Source organism: Coregonus lavaretus, assembly GCF_964263955.1.
Source record: "Coregonus lavaretus genome assembly, chromosome: 40".
In the NCBI taxonomy this organism is placed as follows: Eukaryota; Metazoa; Chordata; class Actinopteri; order Salmoniformes; family Salmonidae; genus Coregonus; species Coregonus lavaretus.
This window is the reverse complement of record NC_140027.1, coordinates 5,305,466-5,329,435: the sequence shown is the minus strand read 5'-3', so window position 1 is coordinate 5,329,435 and position 23,970 is coordinate 5,305,466. Positions and strand designations below refer to the sequence as shown.

At 42.8% G+C, this 23,970-nt stretch overlaps 2 protein-coding genes across 3 annotated transcripts; both read right to left on the bottom strand.

Annotated features, from left to right (window-relative positions):
• Nucleotides 1–110: 110 nt before the first annotated feature.
• LOC311113459 (uncharacterized protein) lies at nt 111–9,827 on the bottom strand. Of its 2 annotated transcripts, XM_084156676.1 has the most exons (4): nt 9,588–9,827; nt 8,533–9,121; nt 6,624–6,758; nt 111–3,610 (listed from the first exon to the last, which is right to left on the bottom strand). In XM_084156676.1, the coding sequence occupies exons 2-4, from the start codon at nt 9,070–9,072 to the stop codon at nt 1,316–1,318; spliced, it is 2,970 nt and encodes a 989-aa protein (XP_084012802.1). In that variant the 5' UTR covers nt 9,073–9,121; nt 9,588–9,827; the 3' UTR covers nt 111–1,315. The 2 variants fall into 2 exon arrangements, with proteins under 2 accessions (XP_084012802.1, XP_084012803.1); XM_084156677.1 differs by lacking the exons at nt 8,533–9,121; nt 9,588–9,827 and adding an exon at nt 6,840–8,506.
• Nucleotides 9,584–22,342, bottom strand: LOC311113357 (uncharacterized protein; the record flags this gene model as incomplete). The annotated part of the gene is made up of 5 exons (XM_084156571.1): nt 22,293–22,342; nt 20,093–20,632; nt 14,944–15,090; nt 11,157–13,211; nt 9,584–9,661 (listed from the first exon to the last, which is right to left on the bottom strand). Exons 2-5 carry the CDS (start codon nt 20,579–20,581, stop codon nt 9,584–9,586), a joined length of 2,769 nt encoding a protein of 922 aa, XP_084012697.1. The 5' UTR covers nt 20,582–20,632; nt 22,293–22,342.
• Nucleotides 22,343–23,970: the final 1,628 nt, after the last annotated feature.

Genomic DNA, 23,970 nt, shown 5'->3' with positions numbered 1-23,970 from the left:
ATGGAATTTTCTAATACAAAACCAATGGAAGTTGTCCCTGAAAAGGAATGTGAAGCTCAATGCATTGGTGAAGTTACTTTGAAATATGATACACTACACACTTACAATATTAGACAGAATATTTTATTCAATTACATACTTACAAAGTGAAAGATGATCTATAGAAATAGGAGGTCCGACTAAACTGGGGAGTGAAACATGGGCAGTTTTCAGGCATGAGAACTTACAAACATAATGCCGTCAATAGTCGCATCGATACACATGTACTATGCCTAGGGCCAGGTGTTTTTCCTGACCACATGACCAGACCAAGTAAACTCCCCGCCCTTATTTGGTTTATAACAGGAGAGAACATGTGTTTGCTGATCAGATATCATGGTCAAGAAAAACTCCTGGCCCTACCCTAGCCCAATAATGGACTAAAGGAGCCTAACTTTACACCTTATAGTCCAAGGACCATACATATACTGTTTGAGGCGAATTGTCTCTGGCAGCCAAATACTCCATCTAAATGCAATTCGATTCTCAATTGCGGTATGGTTCTACATTTACATTTTAGTCATTTAGCAGACGCTCTTATCCAGAGCGACTTACAGTTAGTGAGTGCATACATCATTTTTTAAATTTTTCATACTGGCCCCCCGTGGGAATCAAACCCACAACCCTGGCGTTGCAAACGCCATGCTCTACCAACTGAGCTACATCCCTGCCGGCCATTCCCTCCCCTACCCTGGACGACACTGGGCCAATTGTGCGCCGCCCCATGGGTCTCCCGGTCGCGGCCGGCTACGACAGAGCCTGGATTCGAACCAGGATCTATAGTGGCACAGCTAGACCATTGCGCCACACGGGAGCCTGAAACAAAGCCATCTACTTTCATATGCAAAATATACACTTACTCTACTGTTATAACCGCTTTTAAAAGAGTTGCAGCCGACAGTATTTTTCAGTGACAACATGTTTGTGGTGTCCATCTTCCGTTTACACACAGGTGTTTGGAGACGCAGATAGCTAACTAGCACAGGTAGTCGACTGTCTTCCGTCTGTTTTCCGTAAACAAGCACTGTAACATGAAAATATGGCCATGTGGGAACCCTAACCCAATAAAGGTGCGTTGTATTTTTACTTTTTTTTCGCCGATATGAAAGATAGTTACTTATGTTTCCAAAATCGTACTGCAAGCAATGCGTGTTAACGTTTAGTGCAAGTGTCGGGGCTCTTAATAAAACTCCCCCGGCCAGAAGATACTATCGTCAATAGGCGCTAAAGGTACTTAGCGGTTGTTTCTCCCCTTGTCTCTTTCTCAGCCTCTGGTTCAGAGAGGAAGCCAGGGCCCGTTGTAGCCGCTTTCTCCACAGCGTCCATCTATAATTGCGTCGTCCTCTCCTTCTCGGTCTTTCTCAGCCTTTAGTTCCAAGAGGACGCGAGGGCCCTTTACAGACACTTTCTCCACATGATCTGCAAGCAGTTTCTCCTCTTCGAACTTAGTTTCTTCCTCTCTTTCTGGTTCTTTCTTGGGCCCTGGTTCAGAGAGAAGCCCAGAGTCATTTGTAGCCACCTGAGGAAGCAGTTTCTCTATTGTGTCTGCAAGCAGTTCCTCACCTTCTGTCGTTCCTCCCTCCCCTTCCATTTTGGGTGCTGGGGAATGCTGCTTTTTAGTTAGCTTTTCGACAGCATCAGAAATACATTTTGGATTTTTTTTTTTCCCAGTCAGGTTGATCAAGTAGGTTGATCGAGCAGCAGTGAGGGCTTTTCGATATTGCATGGTACTGTCTTTCCGAGCTTGTCGGAAGACTTGCAATTTGGGGAGGGACTTCTTTGTCGCCATCTGACAGGACAATTTCGCTAAGGCTTGTGCCTTCTTCCGTCTCCTTTCCTTGCGGTTACCTGCTGGAGTGATGGAAAGCTGGAGGTTGCTAGCAGGCTGGGTGTATGCGTATGTCTGGTTTAAGGCTGTGGTGCCATTAGAGTAATATGGGGGGAAGTTGGTGTAGGGTAGATCCCCAGGGGCGTTAGGTAGGAGGGGCTTTTTACCAGGCAGCATGGCACCAGCAGGCATGATTCCAGGGGGCATTATACCAGGCAGCATGGCACCAGTGGGTATGATTCCAGGAAGCATGGTACCAGGGGGCATAATACCAGGAAGCATGGTACAAGGGGGCATGGTACCAGGGGGATAACCCCACACTGGAGGGAAGGCGATGGTGTAGGGGCTGCTCTGGTATGCCATATACTGAGAGTACTGGGTGGTGGAGCAGGTTGCCATCATAGATGCATGAGGAGGATGAGAAACAGGGTATATAGGGTTCATGGAGTATGAGTTGAGCTCAATGGAGCTTTCCCTGGACTCATCCCCATACCTATTCCTCTCAGATCTCTCTATGTCCCAGTCTCTAGTACTAGAGTAGCTGTCCCAGTCACTCTCGCTGTTCCAGTTTCTGGTCCTAGAAGGTTTGTCCCCGTCTCTGGTCCTTTGCAGCCACCTGTCTATGTCCTTGTCTATCTCTCGGTTTCTGTCTCTCTCAGATCTGTATCGGTTCCTGTCCCTCTCAGATTTGTCCCCATCTCTCACTCTGTCCCAGTCTTTCTCTCGGCCTCCGTCCCTGCCTTTCCCTGGTTCTCTGTCCCTATCTCTCTCAGATCTGTATCTGTCCCTGTCTCGCTCAGATCTGTCCCGGTCTTTCTCTCGTTCTCTGTCCCCGTCTTTCTCTGGGTCCCTGTCTCTCTCAGATCTGTCCCAGTCTTTCTCTCGGCCTCCGTCCCTGCCTTTCCCTGGTTCTCTGTCCCTATCTCTCTCAGATCTGTATCTGTCCCTGTCTCTCTCAGATCTGTCACAGTCTTTCTCTCCGTTCCTTTCTGATCTGTTCCTTTCTCTGACTACTGGTAGGTCCTTGTCTCTCTCTCTGGTACTAGAGTGTCTGTGCCCATCTCTCTCTCCATCTCTTTCAGATTTGTCCCTTTCTCTGACTATATCCTCGTCCCGGTCTCTGGTACTAGAGTGTCTGTGCCAGTCTCTCTCAGATCTGTCCCTGTGTCTCTCTATGTCCCATACCCTGTTACTAGAGCTACTGTATTCAACGGTCATGTTTGAGTGCTGGTTTAGAAGGGGGCTAGGGCTGGTGCTGTCTGATGGTAATGAGGAAGTACTGAGATGTTTAAATGAGGGCTCTCTCTCCTCTCCATTCTCCTTCCTTTTCAAGTCTCCCATCTTCCCGTACAGCCTATCATTGGTCCTGTCTGTCAGCCGACCCAACTCCTCAACCCCCAGGTCCAGCCCAACGATCTCCAGCAGGGTCTGCATCCGCTCGTACCGCTGCTCATCTTCAAGCCCCACCACCTTCTTCTCCTCAACCGGAGAAGACTTGGATCTACTGCTGGAGTCAACATTACCCTCGAGCAGAGTGGGCCAAACTTGTGGTAGCTCCTCGCCCACAACGGGTAACTCATTTACATTGTTGACGATCTTTGAGAGCTTGTTGATGTCCACCCCTTCGTTGAGGACATTGAGGAAGCGCTGGAAGCCTGTGGCTGCTATGTCTTGCTCCTGTGTCCTGAGTGAGTGAACTGGTCTCTTAATGGTTGGATTATGTTGTTTATCATTAGGGTCCACCTAGAAGGAAACATATGAGGAATCATCAATGAATATCTATCCACTTCAGCTATAAACAAACTAGTGCAGGGCGATTAACCGACATTTCAGTTATTTTTTGTTTTTTAAACAACTATTTGACCGACGTAGTTTCAATTATTTGAATTCCATTTCGTTGTTTTTTCCTGTGAGCTCAATGCGCACATTGCCTAAATCAGACATAAATCAAATCCAGCCTGAACTGTGCGATGTAGTTTCCGACAGGCCAATATTCTACATAGTTTAGCGCATAAAACGTGGTAATTAACTACAATTACAATAATCCATTGCGCATATACTTGTCCGGTCTGTGTTTCTTTTATGCCTGATACTGAAGAGAAACGAATGTGAGATCGTGAGGTGATATAGAGAGCACCTGTTGCTTCGCAAGGTATCTCTACCTGAAAATACATGACCTAAGTGATTGATAGTTGGTATTCAGCAGTCATAAAAAGTATGCCTTATTTACTTTTAAGAACTACAAAATAGTGATTTTGTCAGACAGCAGCTCTATAGAGATGAGATGACTTGGAATGAAATAATAAAGTCATAAAATAAAACAAATGTAATATACACAACTGAAATATTTTATTACATTAAAGTAATGTGAATAAATGATGGTTAATAAGTATTAAGCAGTAATTGGCAGTCACTACCATCATGGGACTTTTATTAATTGTTTTATTCTGTGTTACAGCATTCAACCCACATAATGCACGATGCATTTCATGTTTAAAAAAAATTACCGACACTGAAATCAAAAAGCACTAATCGCTCAGCACAAAAAAAAAAGGGGGGGTTTGATCTGCTTCTATCATGAACACCGCCCATCAAACGTAGCCTTCCTTTACGTATCGCTTAAGTGTGGATTTCACACTACCTTTGTGTTTTCATGGGCTTGTATGTTCATCTGAATGTCACAATGGATGTATTTGGTTGCATTCTGTCAACTGCTTTTTACTCATAATTACTCAGTCAGCAATGATTGGCTTTTAGCTGGCTAGTTATGCTACAAGTCCATCTCAATGACTGTTTGCATGCTAGGTAGCAATTGATGCATCAGGTGGTTGACAGGGATGACACTAACATACAGTGGGGGAAAAAAGTATTTAGTCAGCCACCAATTGTGCAAGTTCTCCCACTTAAAACTATGAGAGAGGCCTGTAATTTTCATCATAGGTACACGTCAACTATGACAGAGAAAATGAGGAAAAAAAATCCAGAAAATCACATTGTAGGATTTTTAATGAATTTATTTGCAAATTATGGTGGAAAATAAGTATTTGGTCAATAACAAAAGTTTCTCAATACTTTGTTATATACCCTTTGTTGGCAATGACACAGGTCAAACGTTTTCTGTAAGTCTTCACAAGGTTTTCACACACTGTTGCTGGTATATCCCACGGGGGGCCAGTATAAAAAATATATATATATGTATTCACTAACTGTAAGTCGCTCTGGATAAGAGCGTCTGCTAAATGACTAAAATGTAAAATGTAAATGTAAATATTTTGGCCCATTCCTCCATGCAGATCTCCTCTAGAGCAGTGATGTTTTGGGGCTGTCGCTGGGCAATACGGACTTTCAACTCCCGCCAAAGATTTTCTATGGGGTTGAGATCTGGAGACTGGCTATGCCACTCCAGGACCTTGAAATGCTTCTTACGAAGCCACTCCTTCGTTGCCCGGGCGGTGTGTTTGGGATCATTGTCATGCTGAAAGACCCAGCCACGTTTCATCTTCAATGCCCTTGCTGATGGAAGGAGGTTTTCACTCAAAATCTCATGATACATGGCCCCATTCATTCTTTCCTTTACACGGATCAGTCGTCCTGGTCCCTTTGCAGAAAAACAGCCCCAAAGCATGATGTTTCCACCCCCATGCTTCACAGTAGGTATGGTGTTCTTTGGATGCAACTCAGCATTCTTTGTCCTCCAAACACGACGAGTTGAGTTTTTACCAAAAAGTTATATTTTGGTTTCATCTGACATTCTCCCAACCTCTTCTGGATCATCCAAATGCACTCTAGCAAACTTCAGACGGGCCTGGACATGTACTGGCTTAAGCAGGGGGACACGTCTGGTACTGCAGGATTTGAGTCCCTGGCAGCGTAGTGTGTTACTGATGGTAGGCTTTGTTATTTTGGTCCCAGCTCTCTGCAGGTCATTCACTAGGTCCCCCCGTGTGGTTCTGGGATTTTTGCTCACCGTTCTTGTGATCATTTTGACCCCACAGGGTGAGATCTTGCGTGGAGCCCCAGATCGAGGGAGATTATCAGTGGTCTTGTATGTCTTCCATTTCCTAATAATTGCTCCCACAGTTGATTTCTTCAAACCAAGCTGCTTACCTATTGCAGATTCAGTCTTCCCAGCCTGGTGCAGGTCTACAATTTTGTTTCTGGTGTCCTTTGACAGCTCTTTGGTCTTGGCCATAGTGGAGTTTGGAGTGTGACTGAGGTTGTGGACAGGTGTCTTTTATACTGATAACAAGTTCAAACAGGTGCCATTAATACAGGTAACGAGTGGAGGACAGAGGAGCCTCTTAAAGAAGAAGTTACAGGTCTGTGAGAGCCAGAAATCTTGCTTGTTTGTTATTGACCAAATACTTATTTTCCACCATAATTTGCAAATAAATTCATTAAAAATCCTACAATGTGATTTTCTGGATTTTTTTCCCTCATTTTCTCTGTCATAGTTGACGTGTACCTATGATGAAAATTACAGGCCTCTCTCATCTTTTTAAGTGGGAGAACTTGCACAATTGGTGGCTGACTAAATACTTTTTCCCCCCACTGTAGCAGTTCTAGAAAAAACTATAGGCCTATAAGAACACAAAAAATATTATGAAGCATACAAGTAAGTAGACACTTTATATCTAGCCTATTTGGAATGGGTGTCAATGGCACAAATCCATTGTATTAATCGGGGGCCATGGTTTTCTTGACTTCCTCCTTATGATTACTTTGCCGGTCTCTATGTTTTGTTATGGCTACATACCTCCTCATTGTTGGGATAGCGTCGTTGGTTCGTTAAAGCCCTCACTCTCAGTCTCAGAGGATGGACCTCTTCATTTTCTAGGGGAGCGCTAATCATCATCTCCAGTGCTCGTTTTTTCGGCTTGGCAGGGGTATCCTGGAGTAAAATAGAGACAATATTTTAGTATGTGTAATGCAGTTGCTCCTGAATAGTGATCTAATGTCACTTTTTATTTACCTCTTAATGGTTAATGTAAGTTCCAGGTTTTGGGTAACTGATCCTAGATCTGTGTTTGGGGAAAGGGGGGGGGGGGTCTACTGCTAAATCCATGTAGCAGAAACATCAGAATCCAAACATCAAGAAAGATCTGGTGGTCACCCTGATGAAGGCATTGGTGATTTATTTTTATTTTTGCTATGCATAAGCCATAAACAATAAAGGCTTTTTCTTTTTTTCCACTACACTCTAGTGCCTTGATTTTTTTGCACAAAGGCTTTTTTTGGCATTGTTTACTATCCAGCAACTTCCTTTTGATCTATCAGGGAAGATAACAGTGTTGAGGTCAATTCGGAATGTAATTAAATTAAACCCATTATTTGAAATTAAAATTTGAATTGTTCACACTCCACAGGAAGCAGAATTTGAATAGACTTTTTAATAAAGGAAGTAGAATTTTAAATAAATTCAACTGAGACATGGACATACGAGTCTCAATCCTTTGACAAATTCTTTGCCAAAGTCACCTGCCACCTCTTACTAAAGAATACAGATACCATTTTAAATGTTAGTTTGATTAAAACTCAATGATGTCAAATAGTATTTAGTTTGTATTTTTGTCATGAAATGTTCCCTTCCATTCTGGAGTGTTTGATCTAATGCATTCTGAGAAATGTATGTTTTTCTATCATTACATTTAATAACATTTAAAGTGAATGATAAATTATTAGAGACACCCTACATAATTATCTTAGAATATCTCCAGACCACTAATTATAACTTGTTTTAGGAGGATGAGTTTTAAAAATGAAATGTTTTAAGAACATGTTTAGCCCAGGGGTTTAGCAGTATAGCACTTACCCACCCTGCGTCTTATTTCCCGACCCTAGACTGTGCCCGTTTCCCACGTCGGAGGGAATTTCCGTGGTTGGTAGACGGTTCTGATTTGCGTCGCCGAGCAGTGCCCAGGAAACAATTCAATTCAATTCAATTGATGGATGCTACCTTCCCTCCAAATCAAACTCAAACACGAATTCCATGTTGTGTTATTGCTTTGTGCACACGTTTGTCTGTGTTTTACACCCGTTTGTCCTAACTAATCAGCCTCCAATAAGGGCGCCGTGCTTCAACAGACAGGAAGTAGAAAGGGTGTGCGTGCGCGCAAACATTGACATTCATACTTGATTTTAACACTTTCTTGTGCACAGGTAATGTGAGGGATGCCGATTTAATAAGAACTGTGTTCCGACTATGGATAAATCTACCAACGTCAGACACGCGCTACTAAAACAGTTAGTAATTTCAGCGTGACTTAACTTACACGCTTCTCCAATGCCATGCCCCAAGACCGAATGTTAAATAAATGTATTTACAAGTTATTAACTGTATACATGACGACGAGCTTGTAGGGCTAGAACATGTCAAACATAGTATTGGTCACCATACATGATGTCAACATGAACATAATGATGTATGGAATAAATGATCTATTAGAATTTCATTGAATTAAATTCTACAGACAACTGAAAGGGGATTCGACCCAAATCTAGATTTTGCATTAACTTTCCCTTCAATTCAAATTCAATTCTGCTTCCTGTGGTGTGGCCAATTCAAATCCAATAATTTTATGGGAATTAATGACCAATTAGCAATATAATTCAGATTTGACACCAAACCTGATTAATAAAATCAGAACTAATAGATACATACATACCTGACGAAGTAGGTAACCTACCGGTGTTCTTCTGAGCTTACTCACAATGTCCAGCACCCTCCGTTTAAGAGGTAGGCGTGACGACTTGTCCGCAACATTATTGTCCTTAGCTCCCCGTTTAACCTTTTGCATAGCAAGAACAGCTTTCTTGCGAGCTATCTTTTCCTCTATGACCTCCAGCTCCTTCTTCTTACGAGCGAGCTCCAGGTCCTCCACATTGGGCTCCACAGGATCTCCATCATCTGTGTCTGGGGAGAAGGGAGCACCGCTACCCCTCAATGAGCCTTTGCTCCAGTCTCTGGACGATGGGTCCATGCTGTAGTTCATAGCAGAGGAAGCACCATACTCTTCCCAACCTTCTCTAGTCCTCCTCATGCTGGAGTATTCACTGTAGGGCTCTCTGGCCATACCCTGGCCGTTGCCTCTCTTTTCAAGGTCATCGTCCCATTGTCCTGAGCTCGGTTCTCCGTACTCCCTCCGCCGACTGTACCTCTCTGGTTCTTCATACTGCCTCTGTCGACTGTGCCTCTCTGGATCCATTGGGTATATACTGCCAAGGTGCCTGAGCTGGGCTGACACTCCAGATTCACTGCAGACAAAGAGGTGGGGAACTTTACTGTGTGTCTGGGTGACAACTATATAACAGTAAGTATGTGATGTGGTTGATTATGCTATATTTGATGTTCTTTGCCCCGATATGCATGTTCAAGGCAAGACATAAGGACTCAAACTAATTAACAGGCTTCTAAACAAACAAGTTGAGTTCCAATATGTAGGTAATTGCATTTCACTTCTATAATGCTAGCTTGCTTGTACGTTGTTTTGAATGCCAGTTGAAATGTGCTAACGTTAGCCAGCTGGCTATAGTTAACTACGTAGCTAGTTTGTAATGTAATTTTCAGAGCAGGCTGGCATATACCTTGCTAACTATTGTAAATGTAAGCATGCAAGATAGAATATCGACAAAAATATATGAAATTGCCACACTGAAATTGTTACATTGCACATTTTCCATAATAAGTGGCAAACATTGATTGTAGCTAATGATGGTCTACCTCGAGTCTGCCCCCTTCTCCTGCGCTGATGCTACCGTCGCGCAGGCCTTTGCGTTCGCCGTCTCGTTCTGGCTCTTGAGGGGTCAAACAACTTGCATGCACACTACCAGTCTCTCTTAAAAATCGGAGTGGTTTGACTTTAATATAAATTGTATAGATTAAATGTATTATAAAAGGCAACTGGTTAACCAACAATAAACTCGTTTCCTCAGTCGACTACGTCTATAGTTCTATGGTTTCAGCTTCATAGGATCGAAATTGCAATACTGCCACCAATAGGAAGGAGTACAAAGAGCATGGAATTTTCTAATACTAAACCAATAAATTACTTTAACATACTCCACACTTACAATATTAGACATATTTTATTCAATTAAATATATACAAATGAAAGATGATCTATAGACTGGACTGGGGAGTGAACCATGGGCAGTTTTCTTGCTTTTAGCTATTATGCACGAGAACTTATAAACATGATGCCTTCAATGGTCTTTTCATCACATTGATACACATGTACTATGCCCAGGGCCAGGAGTTTTCCTGACCACATGACCAGACCAAGTAAACTCCACGCCCTTATTAGTTGGTTTATAAAAGGAGGTGAAAATGCATATGCTGAGCAGATATCATAGTCAATAAAAACTCTTGGCCCTACCCATACCACAAACACACAATACAAAAACATTATACTGAAAATAGCTTCAACATGAAGCATTTAAGGATGAGGTTAAACTATAACAAATGTTTTGCTAGTTTCATTACAAATATAGCTTCCTGAGGGACCACTTATTCTACCGTGTCAGCATGTAGTTTCTCCCCATTGCTACTCCTTCTGGGTCTTGGGCTCCGGTTCAAAGGGGAAATCCTTTACAGCCACCTGAGGGGCCACTTTCCCTGCTGCTTCTGCAAGCAATCGCTTTCTTTTGTGCTGGTGAGCCTTATTCCCCTCTTCACAAGCCGTTTCAACTTATATTGACACTTCCTTAGATGACTGTGATAACTCTTCATGAATATACCTGTGAAGAATATATTGGTTTCCCCCCTTTGATTTCTTCATGGACCATGGTTCAGAGGGGGACTTTCTCCTAAAACGTTTGAGAGGAATGGGATATTCGATATAGGCCGATCGTTTTTTTGATTTTCCGGATCAAGTTTGGCTTTTTCAGGAGAGACTTTATTACTGCCACTTTTAGTAAGTTTGGTACACATCCGGAGGATAGGGAGCCATTTATTATTTTCAACATAGGAGGGCCAAGCATCATAGAACTTCATGAATTCACTTGGGGAATGCTGCTTTTTAGTTAGCTTTTCGACAGTATCAGAAATACATTCTGGATTGTTTTTATTCTCCTCAGTCAGGTTGGACAAGTAGGCTGATCGAGCAGCAGTGAGGGCTTTTCGATATTGCATGGTACTGTCTTTCCAAGCTAGTCGGAAGACTTCCAATTTGGTGGAGCACCATTTCCGTTCTAATTTTCTGCAAACTTGCTTCAGGGCTCGGGTATTTTCTGTATACCAGGGAGCTAGTTTCTTGTGACAAATTGGGGGGTTAAGTAGGAGGGGCAAGACTGCTGCAGTGCTGGCAGGCTGGGTAGATGAGAGCTGGATGTTGCTAGCAGGCTGGGTAGATGAGAGCTGGATGTTGCTAGCAGGCTGGGTAGATGAGAGCTGGAGGTTGCTAGCAGGCTGGGTAGATGAGAGCTGGAGGTTGCTGGCAGGCTGGGTAGATGAGAGCTGGAGGTTGCTAGCAGGCTGGGTAGATGAGAGCTGGAGGTTGCTAGCAGGCTGGGTAGATGAGAGCTGGAGGTTACTAGCAGGCTGGGTAGATGAGAGCTGGAGGTTGCTGGCAGGCTGGGTAGATGAGAGCTGGAGGTTGCTAGCAGGCTGGGTAGATGAGAGCTGGAGGTTGCTAGCAGGCTGGGTAGATGAGAGCTGGAGGTTGCTGGCAGGCTGGGTAGATGAGAGCTGGAGGTTGCTGGCTGGCTGGGTAGATGAGAGCTGGAGGTTGCTGGCAGGCTGGGTAGATGAGAGCTGGAGGTTGCTAGCAGGCTGGGTAGATGAGAGCTGGAGGTTGCTAGCAGGCTGTGTAGATGAGAGCTGGAGGTTGCTGGCAGGCTGGGTAGATGAGAGCTGGAGGTTGCTAGCAGGCTGGGTAGATGAGAGCTGGAGGTTGCTGGCAGGCTGGGTAGATGAGAGCTGGAGGTTGCTAGCAGGCTGGGTAGATGAGAGCTGGAGGTTGCTAGCAGGCTGGGTGTATGCGTATGTCTGGTTTAAGGCTGCTATGCTATTAGAGTAATATGGGCTAGGTAGGAGGGACATTTTACCAGGCGGTATGGCACCAGAGGGCATGAATCCAGGTGGCATGAATCCAGGTGGCATGAATCCAGGGGGCATAATACCAGGAAGCATGGTACCAGGGGGATAACCCCACCCTGGAGGGAAGGCGATGGTGTAGGGGCTGCTCTGGTATGCCATATACTGAGAGTACTGGGTTGTGGAGTAGGTTGCCATCATAGATGCATGAGGAGGATGAGAAACAGGGTATATAGGGTTCATGGAGTATGAGTTGAGCTCAATGGAGCTTTCCCTGGACTCATCCCCATACCTATTCCTCTCAGATCTCGCTATGTCCCAGTCTCTAGTACTAGAGTTGCTATCCCAGTTGCTCTCGCTGTCCCAGTCTCTGGTCCTAGAACGTTTGTCCCTTTGCAGCCACCTGTCTCTCTCAGATCTGTATCTGTCCCTGTCTCTCTCAGATCTGTCCCGGTCTTTCTCTGGGTCTCTGTCCCTGTGTCTCTCAGATCTGTATCTGTCCCTGTCTCTCTCAGATCTGTATCTGCCTTTCTCTCCATTTCTTTCTGATCTCTTCATTTCTCTGACTACTGGTAGGTCCTTGTCTCTCTCTCTGGTACTAGAGTGTCTGTGCCCATCTCTCTCTCCATCTCTTTCAGATTTGTCCCTTTCTCTGACTATATCCTCCTCCCTCTCTCTGTCCCGGTCTCTGGTACTAGAGTGTCTGTGCCAGTCTCTCTCAGATCTGTCCCTGTGTCTCTCTATGTCCCATACCCTGTTACTAGAGCTGCTGTATTCAACGGTCATGTTTGAGTGCTGGTTTAGAAGGGGGCTAGGGCTGGTGCTGTCTGATGGTAATGAGGAAGTACTGAGATGTTTAAATGAGGGCTCTCTCTCCTCTCCATTCTCCTTCCTTTTCAAGTCTCCCATCTTCCCGTACAGCCTATCATTGGTCCTGTCTGTCAGCCGACCCAACTCCTCAACCCCCAGGTCCAGCCCAACGATCTCCAGCAGGGTCTGCATCCGCTCGTACCGCTGCTCATCCTCAAGCCTCACCACCTTCTTCTCCTCAACCGGAGAAGACTTGGATCTACTGCTGGAGTCAACATTACCCTCAAGCAGAGTGGGCCAAACTTGTGGTAGCTCCTCGCACACAACGGGTAACTCATTTACATCGTTGACGATCTTTGAGAGCTTGTTGATGTCCACCCCTTCGTTGAGGACATTGAGGAAGCGCAGGAAGCCTGTGGCTGCTATGTCTTGCTCCTGTGTCCTTAGTGAGTGAACTGGTCTCTGAATGGTTGGATTATGTTGTTTATCATTAGGGACCACCTAACAGGAGACATGAGGAAATATCAATGAATATCTATCCACTTCAGCTATAAAGAAACAACATGTGTTTGATCTGCTTGCATCATCAAGACTGCCCATCAAACGTAGCCTTCATTTACGTATCGCTTATGTGTGCATTTCACACTACCTTGGTGTTATCATGGGCTTGCTCTGTTCATCTGAATGTCACGATAGATGTACAGTGCCCTTCGTAATTATTGGGACAGTGAAGCATTTTTTCTCCTTTTGGCTCTATACTCCAAAAGTTTGGATTTTAAATCAAACAATGGCTATGAGGTTAAAGTGCATACTGTCAGCTGTAAATTATTTTTATCCATATCCGCTGAACCGTTTAGAAATGACAGCACGTTCTGTACATAGTCCCCCCCATTTTAGGGGACCAAAACAAATTCACTTGTGTATTAAAAAGTTATAATAAATTAAGTATTTGGTCCCATATTCCTAGTACGCAATGACCACATCAAGCTTGTGACTCCAAATTTGTTGGATGCATTTGCTGTTTGTTTTGGTTGCGTTTCAGATTATTTTGTGTCCAATAGAAATGAATGGTAAATAATGTATTGTGTCATTTTGGAGTCACTTTTATTGTAAATAAGAGTAGAATATGTTTCTAAATACTTCTCCATTAATGTAGATCCTACCACGACTACGGATAATCCTGAATGAATCATGAATAATGATAAGTGAGAAAGTTAAAGACGCACAAATACATCATACCCCCAAGAAATGCTAACCTCTCACCATTACAATAACGGGAGGCTAGCATTTCTTGGGGGTATGATATTTGTGCATCTCTAACTTTCTCACATAATTATTCACGATTCATTCAGGATTATCCATAATCATGGTAGGATCCACATTAATGGAGAAGTGTTTAGAAACATATTATATTCTTATTTACAATAAAAGTGACTCCAAAATTATTATACATTATTTACCATTCATTTCTATTGGACACAAAATAATCTGAAACGCAACCAAAACAAACAGCAAATGCATCCAACAAAGCTTGATGTAGTCATTGCGAGCTCTGAATGTGGGACCAAATACTTACATTTTTACTACTTTAATAGACATAAGGGAATTTGTCCCAATACTTTTGGTCCCCTAAAATGGGGGACTATGTACAGAAAGTGCTGTAATTTCTAAACGGTTCACCCGATATGGATGAAAATAGTTTGATTTCAAATTCAAACTTGTGGAGTAGAGCCAAAAGAAGATACAATGCTTCACTGTCCCAATACTTACAGAGGGCACTGTATTTGGTTGCATTCTGTCAACTGCATTTTACTCATAATTACTCATTCAGCAATGATTGGCTGTTTTCTGACTAGCTATGCTACAAGTCCATCTCAATGACTGCTAGCATGATAGGTAGCAATTGATGCATCTGAAAGGATAACAACATTTTCATGCAGGTGGTTGACGGAGATGACACGAATATAGCCGTGACATTCTAGACAACACTATAGGCCTATAAGAACACAACAAATATTATGAAGCATACAAGTAAGTAGACACTTTATATCTAGCCTATTTGGAATGGGTGTCAATGGCACAAATCCATTGTATTAAATAATAATAATAATATGCCATTTAGCAGACGCTTTTATCCAAAGCGACTTAGTCATATTAATCGGGGGCCATGGTTTTCTTGACTTCCTCCTTATGATTATTTTGCCGGTCTCTATGTTTTGTTATGGCTACATACCTCCTCATTGTTGGGATAGCGTCGTTGGTTCGTTAAAGACCTCACTCTCAATCTCAGAGGATGGGCCTCTTCATTTTCTAGGGAAGCGCTAATCATCAGCTCCAATGCTCGCATCTTGTTTTGTTTCTTCCGCTTGGCAGGGGTATCCTGGAGGAAAATAGAGAATATTTTAATAGAATATATGCCATTTAGCAGACGCTTTTATCCAAAGCGACTTAGTCATACGTGCCTACAATTTACGTATGCGTGGTCCCAGGAATCGAACCCAATACCCTGGCGTTACAAGCGCCATGCTCTACCAACTGAGCTACAAAAGACCACATACTACCTACCTCTTTAAGGAATACCTGGAATAGTATAAAGTAATCCTTCTTCCCCCACAAAAAAAAGAAAAGGTGGTTGTCCCACTGGCTATCATAAGTTGAATGCACCAATTTGTAAGTCGCTCTGGATAAGAGCGTCTGCTAAATTATGTAAATGTAATACTAAAAGGACCATTTTAGTATGTGTAATGAAGTTGCCCCTGGATAGTGATCCAAGGTTAGTTTTTATTTACCCCTTAATAGTTCATGTAAGAACCAGGATTTTCTACTGCTAAGTCCATGTAGTAGAAACATCAGAATCCAAACATCAAGAAAGATCTGGTGGTCACCCTGATGGTGTTTTCTTTTGTATTCTTGATATGCATAAACCGTAAACAATAAAGGCGTTTTACTTTTTTCCACTACACGGAAAATTGATTAATTCTGGAAATGTTTTGCACAAATGCTTTTTTTTGGCATTATTTATTATCTAGCATCAACTTATTTTTGATCTATCAGGAAAGATCTATTCATAACAGGACTGAGGTCAATTCGGAATTAAAATTATATTCAACACATTCATTGAAATTGGAATTTGTCACACCCCACAGGAAGCAGAATTTGAAATAAAGGAAGTAGAATTTAATTCAAAGAAATTGAACTGAGACTTGAATATATGAGTCTCAATCCTTTGACAAATCCTTTGCCAAAATCATCTGCCACCTCTTACTGAAGAATACAGATACCATTTTAAATGTTAGTTTGATTATAACTCAATGATGTCAAACAGTATTTTGTTTGTATTTTTGTCATGAAATGTTCCCTTCCATTCTGGAGTGTTTGATCTAATGCATTCTGAGAAATTGATGTTTTTCTATCATTGTATTTAATAACATGTAAAGTGAATTGTGAATTATACTGAACAAAAATATAAACATAACAGTTCATATAAGGAAATCAGTCAATTGAAATAAATTCATTATGCCCTAATCTATGGATTTCACATGACTGGGAATACAGATATGCATCTGTTGGTCACAGATGCCTTTAAGAAAAGGTAGATGCATGAATCAGATAACCAGTCAGTATCTGGTGTGACCACCATTTGCCTCATGCAGAGTTGATCAGGGTGTTGATTGTGGCCTGTGGAATGTTGTCCCACTCCTCTTCAATGGCTGTGCGAAGTTCCTGGATATTGGCGGGAACTGGAACGCGCTGTCTTACACGTCGATGCAGAGCATCCCAAACATGCTCAATGGGTGACATGTCTGGTGAGTATGCAGGCCATGTAAGAACAAGGACATTTTCAGCTTCCAGGAATTGTGTACAGATCCTTGCGACATTGGGCCGTGCATTATCATGCTGAAACAATTGGTGATGGCGGCGGATGAATAATAATAATAATAATAATAATAATATGCCATTTAGCAGACGCTTTTATCCAAAGCGACTTACAGTCATGCGTGCCTACATTTTTTTGTGTACGTGTGGTCCCGGGGATCGAACCCACTACCTTGGCGTTACAAGTGCCGTGCTCTACCAGCTGAGCTACAGAGGACACGACAATGGGCCTCAGGATCGTCACAGTATCTCTGTGCATTCAAATTGTCATCAATAAAATGCAATTGTGTTTGTTGTCCGTAGCTTATGCCTGCCCATACCATAACCCCACCGCCACCATGGGGCACTCTGTTCACAACGTTGTTATCAGCAAACCGCTAGCCCACACAACGCCATACACGTGGTCTGCAGTTGTGAGGCCGGTTGGACATACTGCCAAATTCTCTAAAACGACATTGGAGGCGGCTTATGGTAGAGAAATTAACATTCAATTATCTGGCAACAGCTCTAGTGGACATTCCTGCATTCAGCATGCCAATTGCACACTCCCTCAAAACATGAGACATCTGTGGCATTGTGTTGTGTGACAAAACTCCACATTTTAGAGTGGCCTTTTATTGTCCCCATCGCAAGGTGAACCTGTGTAATGATCATGCTGTTTAACCAGGTAATGGATTATCTTGGCAAAGGGGAAATGCTCACTAACAGGGATGTAAACAAATGTGTGCACAACATTTAAGATCAATAAGCTTTTTGTGTGTATAGAACATTTCTGGGACCTTTTATTTCAGCTCATGAAACATGGGACCAACACTTTACATGCTGCGTTTATATTTCTGTTCAGTGTATAAGGGAGACAACCTACAAAATAATCTTTAAATATCTCCAGACCACTGTAATTATAACATGTTTTAGGAGGATGAGTTTAGCCCAGGGGTCTAGCAGTATAGCACTTACCCACCCTGCGTCTTACTTCCCAAGCTACCCCCCCTCCCCTCCAAATCAAACATGGATTCCATGTTGTGTTATTGCTTTGCGCACACCTGTTTGTCCTAACTAATCAGCCTCGCAATACAGGCGCCGTGCTGCAACAGACAGGAAGTAGAACGGAGTGTGTGCGCGCAAACATTGACATACATGTTTGATTTTAAAACTTTCTTGTGCACAGGTAACGTGAGGGATGCCGATTTAATAAGAACTGTGTTCCGACTCTGGATATATCTTCAATGTCAGACACGCGCCGCTAAAACAGATTGTCATTTCAGCGTGACTTAACTTGAACGCCCTAAGACTGAATGCCCCAAGACGGAATGTTGAATACATTTACTTACACTTTATTAACTGTATACAGTGGGGGAAAAAAGTATTTAGTCAGCCACCAATTGTGCAAGTTCTCCCACTTAAAAAGATGAGAGGCCTGTAATTTTCTTCATAGGTACATGTCAACTATGACAGACAAATTGAGGAAAAAAAATCCAGAAAATCACATTGTAGGATTTTTAATGAATTTATTTGCAAATTATGGTGGAAAATAAGTATTTGGTCACCTACAAACAAGCAATATTTCTGGCTCTCACAGACCTGTAACTTCTTCTTTAAGAGGCTCCTCTGTCCTCCACTCGTTACCTGTATTAATGGCACCTGTTTGAACTTGTTGTCAGTATAAAAGACACCTGTCCACAACCTCAAACAGTCACACTCCAAACTCCACTATGGCCAAGACCAAAGAGCTGTCAAAGGACACCAGAAACAAAATTGTAGACCTGCACCAGGCTGGGAAGACTGAATCTGCAATAGGTAAGCAGCTTGGTTTGAAGAAATCAACTGTGGGAGCAATTATTAGGAAATGGAAGACATACAAGACCACTGATAATCTCCCTCGATCTGGGGCTCCACGCAAGATCTCACCCCGTGGGGTCAAAATGATCACAAGAACGGTGAGCAAAAATCCCAGAACCACACGGGGGGACCTAGTGAATGACCTGCAGAGAGCTGGGACCAAAGTAACAAAGCCTACCATCAGTAACACACTACGCCGCCAGGGACTCAAATCCTGCAGTGCAAGACGTGTCCCCCTGCTTAAGCCAGTACATGTCCAGGCCTGTCTGAAGTTTGCTAGAGTGCATGTGGATGATCCAGAAGAGGATTGGGAGAATGTCATATGGTCAGATGAAACCAAAATATAACTTTTTGGTAAAAACTCAACTCGTCGTGTTTGGAGGACAAAGAATGCTGAGTTGCATCCAAAGAACACCATACCTACTGTGAAGCATGGGGGTGAAAACATCATGCTTTGGGGCTGTTTTTCTGCAAAGGGATCAGGACGACTGATCCGTGTAAAGGAAAGAATGAATGGGGCCATGTATCGTGAGATTTTGAGTGAAAACCTCCTTCCATCAGCAAGGGCATTGAAGATGAAACGTGGCTGGGTCTTTCAGCATGACAATGATCCCAAACACACCGCCCGGGCAATGAAGGAGTGGCTTCGTAAGAAGCATTTCAAGGTCCTGGAGTGGCCTAGCCAGTCTCCAGATCTCAACCCCATAGAAAATCTTTGGAGGGAGTTGAAAGTCTGTGTTGCCCAGCGACAGCCCCAAAACATCACTGCTCTAGAGGAGATCTACATGGAGGAATGGGCCAAAATACCAGCAACAGTGTCTGAAAACCTTGTGAAGACTTACAGAAAACGTTTGACCTGTGTCATTGCCAACAAAGGGTATATAACAAAGTATTGAGAAACTTTTGTTATTGACCAAATACTTATTTTCCACCATAATTTGCAAATAAATTCATTAAAAATCCTACAATGTGATTTTCTGGATTTTTTTTTCTCAATTTGTCTGTCATAGTTGACGTGTACCTATGATGAAAATTACAGGCCTCTCTCATATTTTTAAGTGGGAGAACATGCACAATTGGTGGCTGACTAAATACTTTTTTCCCCCACTGTACATTTACATTTTACATTTTAGTCATTTAGCAGACGCTCTTATCCAGAGCGACTTACAGTTAGTGAATATATATATATATATATATATATATATATAAATTTTTTATACTGGCCCCCCGTGGGAATCGAACCCACAACCCTGGCGTTGCAAACGCCATGCTCTATCAACTGAGCTACATCCCTACCGGCCATTCCCTCCCCTACCCTGGACGACGCTGGGCCAATTGTGCGCCGCCCATGAGTCTCCCGGTCGCGGCCGGCTGCGTATACATGACGACGAGCTTGTAGGGCTAGAACATGTCAAACATAGTATTGGTAACCATGCATGATGTCAACATGAATAATGATGTATGGAATAAATTATCTATTTGAATTTCATTGAATTCTACAGACAACTGAAAGGGGAATTTGACCCAAATCTAGATTTTGCATGAACTATCCCTTTAATTCAAATTCAATTCTGCTTCCTGTGGTGTGTGGCCAATTCAATTCCCCAAACTAAATTCAGAATTGACCCCAACTGTGATCAATAAATACAGAACTAATAGGTACATACCTTACGATGTAGGTAACATACCGGTGTTCTTCTGAGCTTACTCACAATGTCCAGCACCCTCCGTTTAAGAGGTATGCGTGACGACTTGTCCGCGACATTGTTATATGTTTTGATTATTGTATTGTTCACCTTGGTCTGTTTAGACATGCCAGTCGCTGTTGCGGACGCAATCTGTGATTTAGGCATGTCCTTAGCGCTGTGTTTAAGCTCTCGCATAGCAAGAACAGCTTTCTTGCGAGCTATCTGTTCCTCTATGACCTCCAGCTCCTTCTTCTTACGAGCGAGCTCCATGTCCTCCACACTGGGCTCCACAGGATCTCCATCATCTGTGTCTGGGGAGAAGGGAGCACCGCTACCCCTCAATGAGCCTTTGCTGCACTCTCTGGATGATGGATCCAGGATGTAGCTCGTATCAGAGGCACCATACTCCTCCCAACCCCCACTAGCTTCTCCATACTGCAACCGCCGACTGTACCTCTCTGGATCCATTGGGTATGTTGTCTTCCAGCGTGCCTGAACTGGGAAGACTCTTCAGGATCACTGCAGCACAAAATAAAAATGTAAGAAGACAGTGGTGAGGTTAATGTAGGCTAGATGTTGTGCTAGGTTGCCTGGCTGCCCAAACTCCTTGCTCCTGCCAAACGCTATGCCCAAGGACGTTAATTTATTTATCTGCAACGAGTCTGGATCGGTTGTCACTAGTTACCACAGCCACAAAGTCAAAATTGGCTATATCGTAAAAATTCAAGAAAACTAAAACAAGCTGTTTGGTCTTAATTTAAGGTTAGGCATGAGGTTAGCAGTGTGGTTAGGTTTAAAGATTTAAATACATTTTTGAAATAAGCAGCGTTTCTTTTGTGGCTGTGGTCACTAGTGACGACCGTCTGGATCTATGTACCTCCCCGACGATTTCTAGAATGCAAACACATTCTAACCGTTCTGATTGGTCCCAGAAACCGATCGGTTGGGCCAGAACACATTTGAAAATGCGTTATTGGCTTTGATACTCTGATTGGTTAGAAATGATATAATCGCTGACTACGGTTTTGTATAACACCCCTCATTTTGACATCACCACAAACGACGTCAATAATGTCAGTCACTAGCTAGGTTGCCATCCAATTTGAGACAGATTTATGCAAATATTCTAGAATCCGCATAAAGAAAATATGCGCATTTTCCCACCAGTGGTGTGTTTCCACCAAATGGACTTGTTGAGGACAAAAATCAGTGCGTGATGATATAGTGGACACAAAATGTACTTTTTCACTTAGAATTCAGTACATGAAAAGTTATCGCATTTTCAACTCTACCGATAGTTTTGGCACAAAAACTGTTGAGTAAAATAGCAAATGTGCCCACTCTGGTTTTGGCACATGCACTCTAGCCAACAGCTCACAGATACAGCAGGTAGGCTGTGCTGGTAGGCTAGTCTACATGATGACATTATTATGGATAAGAATATTTTTATTTGTCAGAGTGACCATCGAGTTCTTGGTCACCTCCCTGACCAAGGCCCTTCTCCCCCGATTGCTCAGTTTGGCCGGGTGGCCAGCTCTAGGAAGAGTCTTGGTGGTTCCAAACTTCTTCCATTTAAGAATGATGGCGGCCAATGTGTTCTATTCCTTCGACCTCATGGCTTGGTTTTTGCTCTGACATGCACTGTCAACTGTGGGACCTTATATAGACAGGTGTGTGCCTTTCCAAATCATGTACAATCAATTGAATTTGCCAAAGGTGGACTCCAATCAAGTTGTAGAAACATCTCAAGTGTTGATCAATGGAAACAGGATGCACCTGAGCTTGATTTCGAGTCTCATAGCAAAGGGTCTGAATACTTATGTAAATACGGTATGGGGGGGGGGGGGGGGGGGGTCATTGTGTGTAGATTGATGAGGAAATGTTTTTATTTAATCAATTTTAGAATAAGGCTGTAACATAACAAAATGTGGAAAAGGTCAAGGGGTCTGAATACTTTACGAATGCACTGTACTATGGTTAAGGGCTGTTATAAAGCACAACGCAATGCGGAGTGCCTGGATACAGCCCTTAGACATGGTATATTGGCCATATACAACAAACCCCCAAAGTGCCTTTTTGCTATTATAAACTGGTTACCAATGTAATTAGAAGAGTCAAAATAAATGTTGTCATACCTGTGGTATACGTAAGGGATAAATGCAGACGTTCTGTACATTACCTTGGAAATAATGGACAATGCAGCGGGACGAGGTGGAGCCGAGTCTCTTTGCGGAGTTCCTTTTTCCAAGGTAATGTACAGAACGGAGGCGTTTATCCTGCTTATACCACAGCTGCCAATGAAAACAATATGAAAGCACACATTTACCGGTACAAATAGTGACTGTGTAGCCGTAGCTAGTTGGCTAGCTAGCAGCAAGCAAGGGATAAGAACGTTGCCACAGAGCATGGCAACAGAACATGAGTGGGTTGGACGCTCTGTAAATATCAAACTAATCGAAATGAACGACGGGGTCGCGTCTTTAGCAAACCAAAAGATTAGAAAGTATGAATTCGCTTATAAAAATGAAAATATGTCAGAAGATAAGTATTACAGTGCCCTCAGTAATTATTGGGACAGTGAAGCATTTTTTCTTCTTTTGGCTCTATACTCCAAAAGTTTGGATTTTAAATCAAACAATGACTATGAAGTTAAAGTGCAGACTGTCAGCATTCATTTGAGGTTATTTTTTATCCATATCGGGTGAACTGTTTAGAAATGACAACCCTTTTTGTACATAGTCCCCCCATTTTAGGGGACCAAAAGACTTCTTCATTCACTTATGTGTATTAAAGTAGTAAAAAGTGAAGTATTTGGTCCCCACATTCATAGCACGCAATGACTACATCAAGCTTGTGACTCTACACATTTGTTGGATGCATTTGCTGTTTGTTTCAGATTATTTTGTGCCCAATAGAAATGAATTGGTAAATAATGTATCGTGTCGATATTGTATTCTATTATTATTTACAATAAGTGACCACAAAATGACACCAAAAGGGTCGTATTAGATTGTGTAGAAATGCAGGAAATGAGTTTTAGATGTCCCAAAAAATTCTGAGGGAGGACCCCCCGCCAGGTTATATCCCCCCTCACTTCTAAAAGCAAAGTTGCGCCCCTGGCGATTAGAATACGAAGATCGCGTTGGGAAGACGGGTCTAGACGCACAAAATTCGCTTTGTGGTTTGATTGTGTTCAGATCTGGCTGACCACTTCAGGACGTGGTCAGGGCTGCATTGCGGACCTCAGTCTGGACGCAATCAGGTTGCGCATACAGTGGGCGACGTCATCAGCACTCCTACCACAGTCTCCATAAAATTTGTGTTTTGGGGCCGACGGGCACTTTTTCATTATAACGTTGGAGGAAATACGTTCCTAGCATGTGAGGAACGTGATTACTTGCCACATAAATGCTAGACAGCTATTTTTTGTTTGGCTAGAGTTATGCTAACTTGTTTGCAATCCCTTTAGCTAGCTTCAGTAATTAGTTGTTGTGTTATCATGTTGCCTATTCCACCGTTTGTAGAATGCATACTTGCATTTGAATATAGCGTAGGAAAAGGGAATCCGGACACACTGTTGGCACTTAAATGTAAGTGTAGATGCATGACGCGTTCAGAATTCCATGATCATAACTATGATCAGAATACCAAAGCTGCATGAATCTGATGCAGAACCTCTGCTACTAAGCTAGGTAGCTAACGTTTGCTTTTAGCTATGTCATTTTCAGAACAGGCTGTGAGCGTGACAGAAGCATATAGCCCTTTTTTTTTTTTTTATCATAACCAAACACATTACCTTATTCTTTAAAATAATGTGCAAGCAGTGACTATAAAACGATTGTTTACCTCCCGTCTGC

What these genes read in the sequence shown, in the direction of transcription:
- LOC311113459 (XM_084156676.1), bottom strand. Translation starts at nt 9,072, where the DNA reads ATGGATCCAGAGAGGCACAGTCGACAGAGGCAGTATGAAGAACCAGAG. An exon ending in TAGGTTACCTACTTCGTCAG is followed by an intron (nt 6,759 to 8,532) that starts GTATGTATGTAT and finishes ATTTTACTCCAG; the next exon opens with GATACCCCTGCCAAGCCGAA. An exon ending in GCTATCCCAACAATGAGGAG is followed by an intron (nt 3,611 to 6,623) that starts GTATGTAGCCAT and finishes GTTTCCTTCTAG; the next exon opens with GTGGACCCTAATGATAAACA.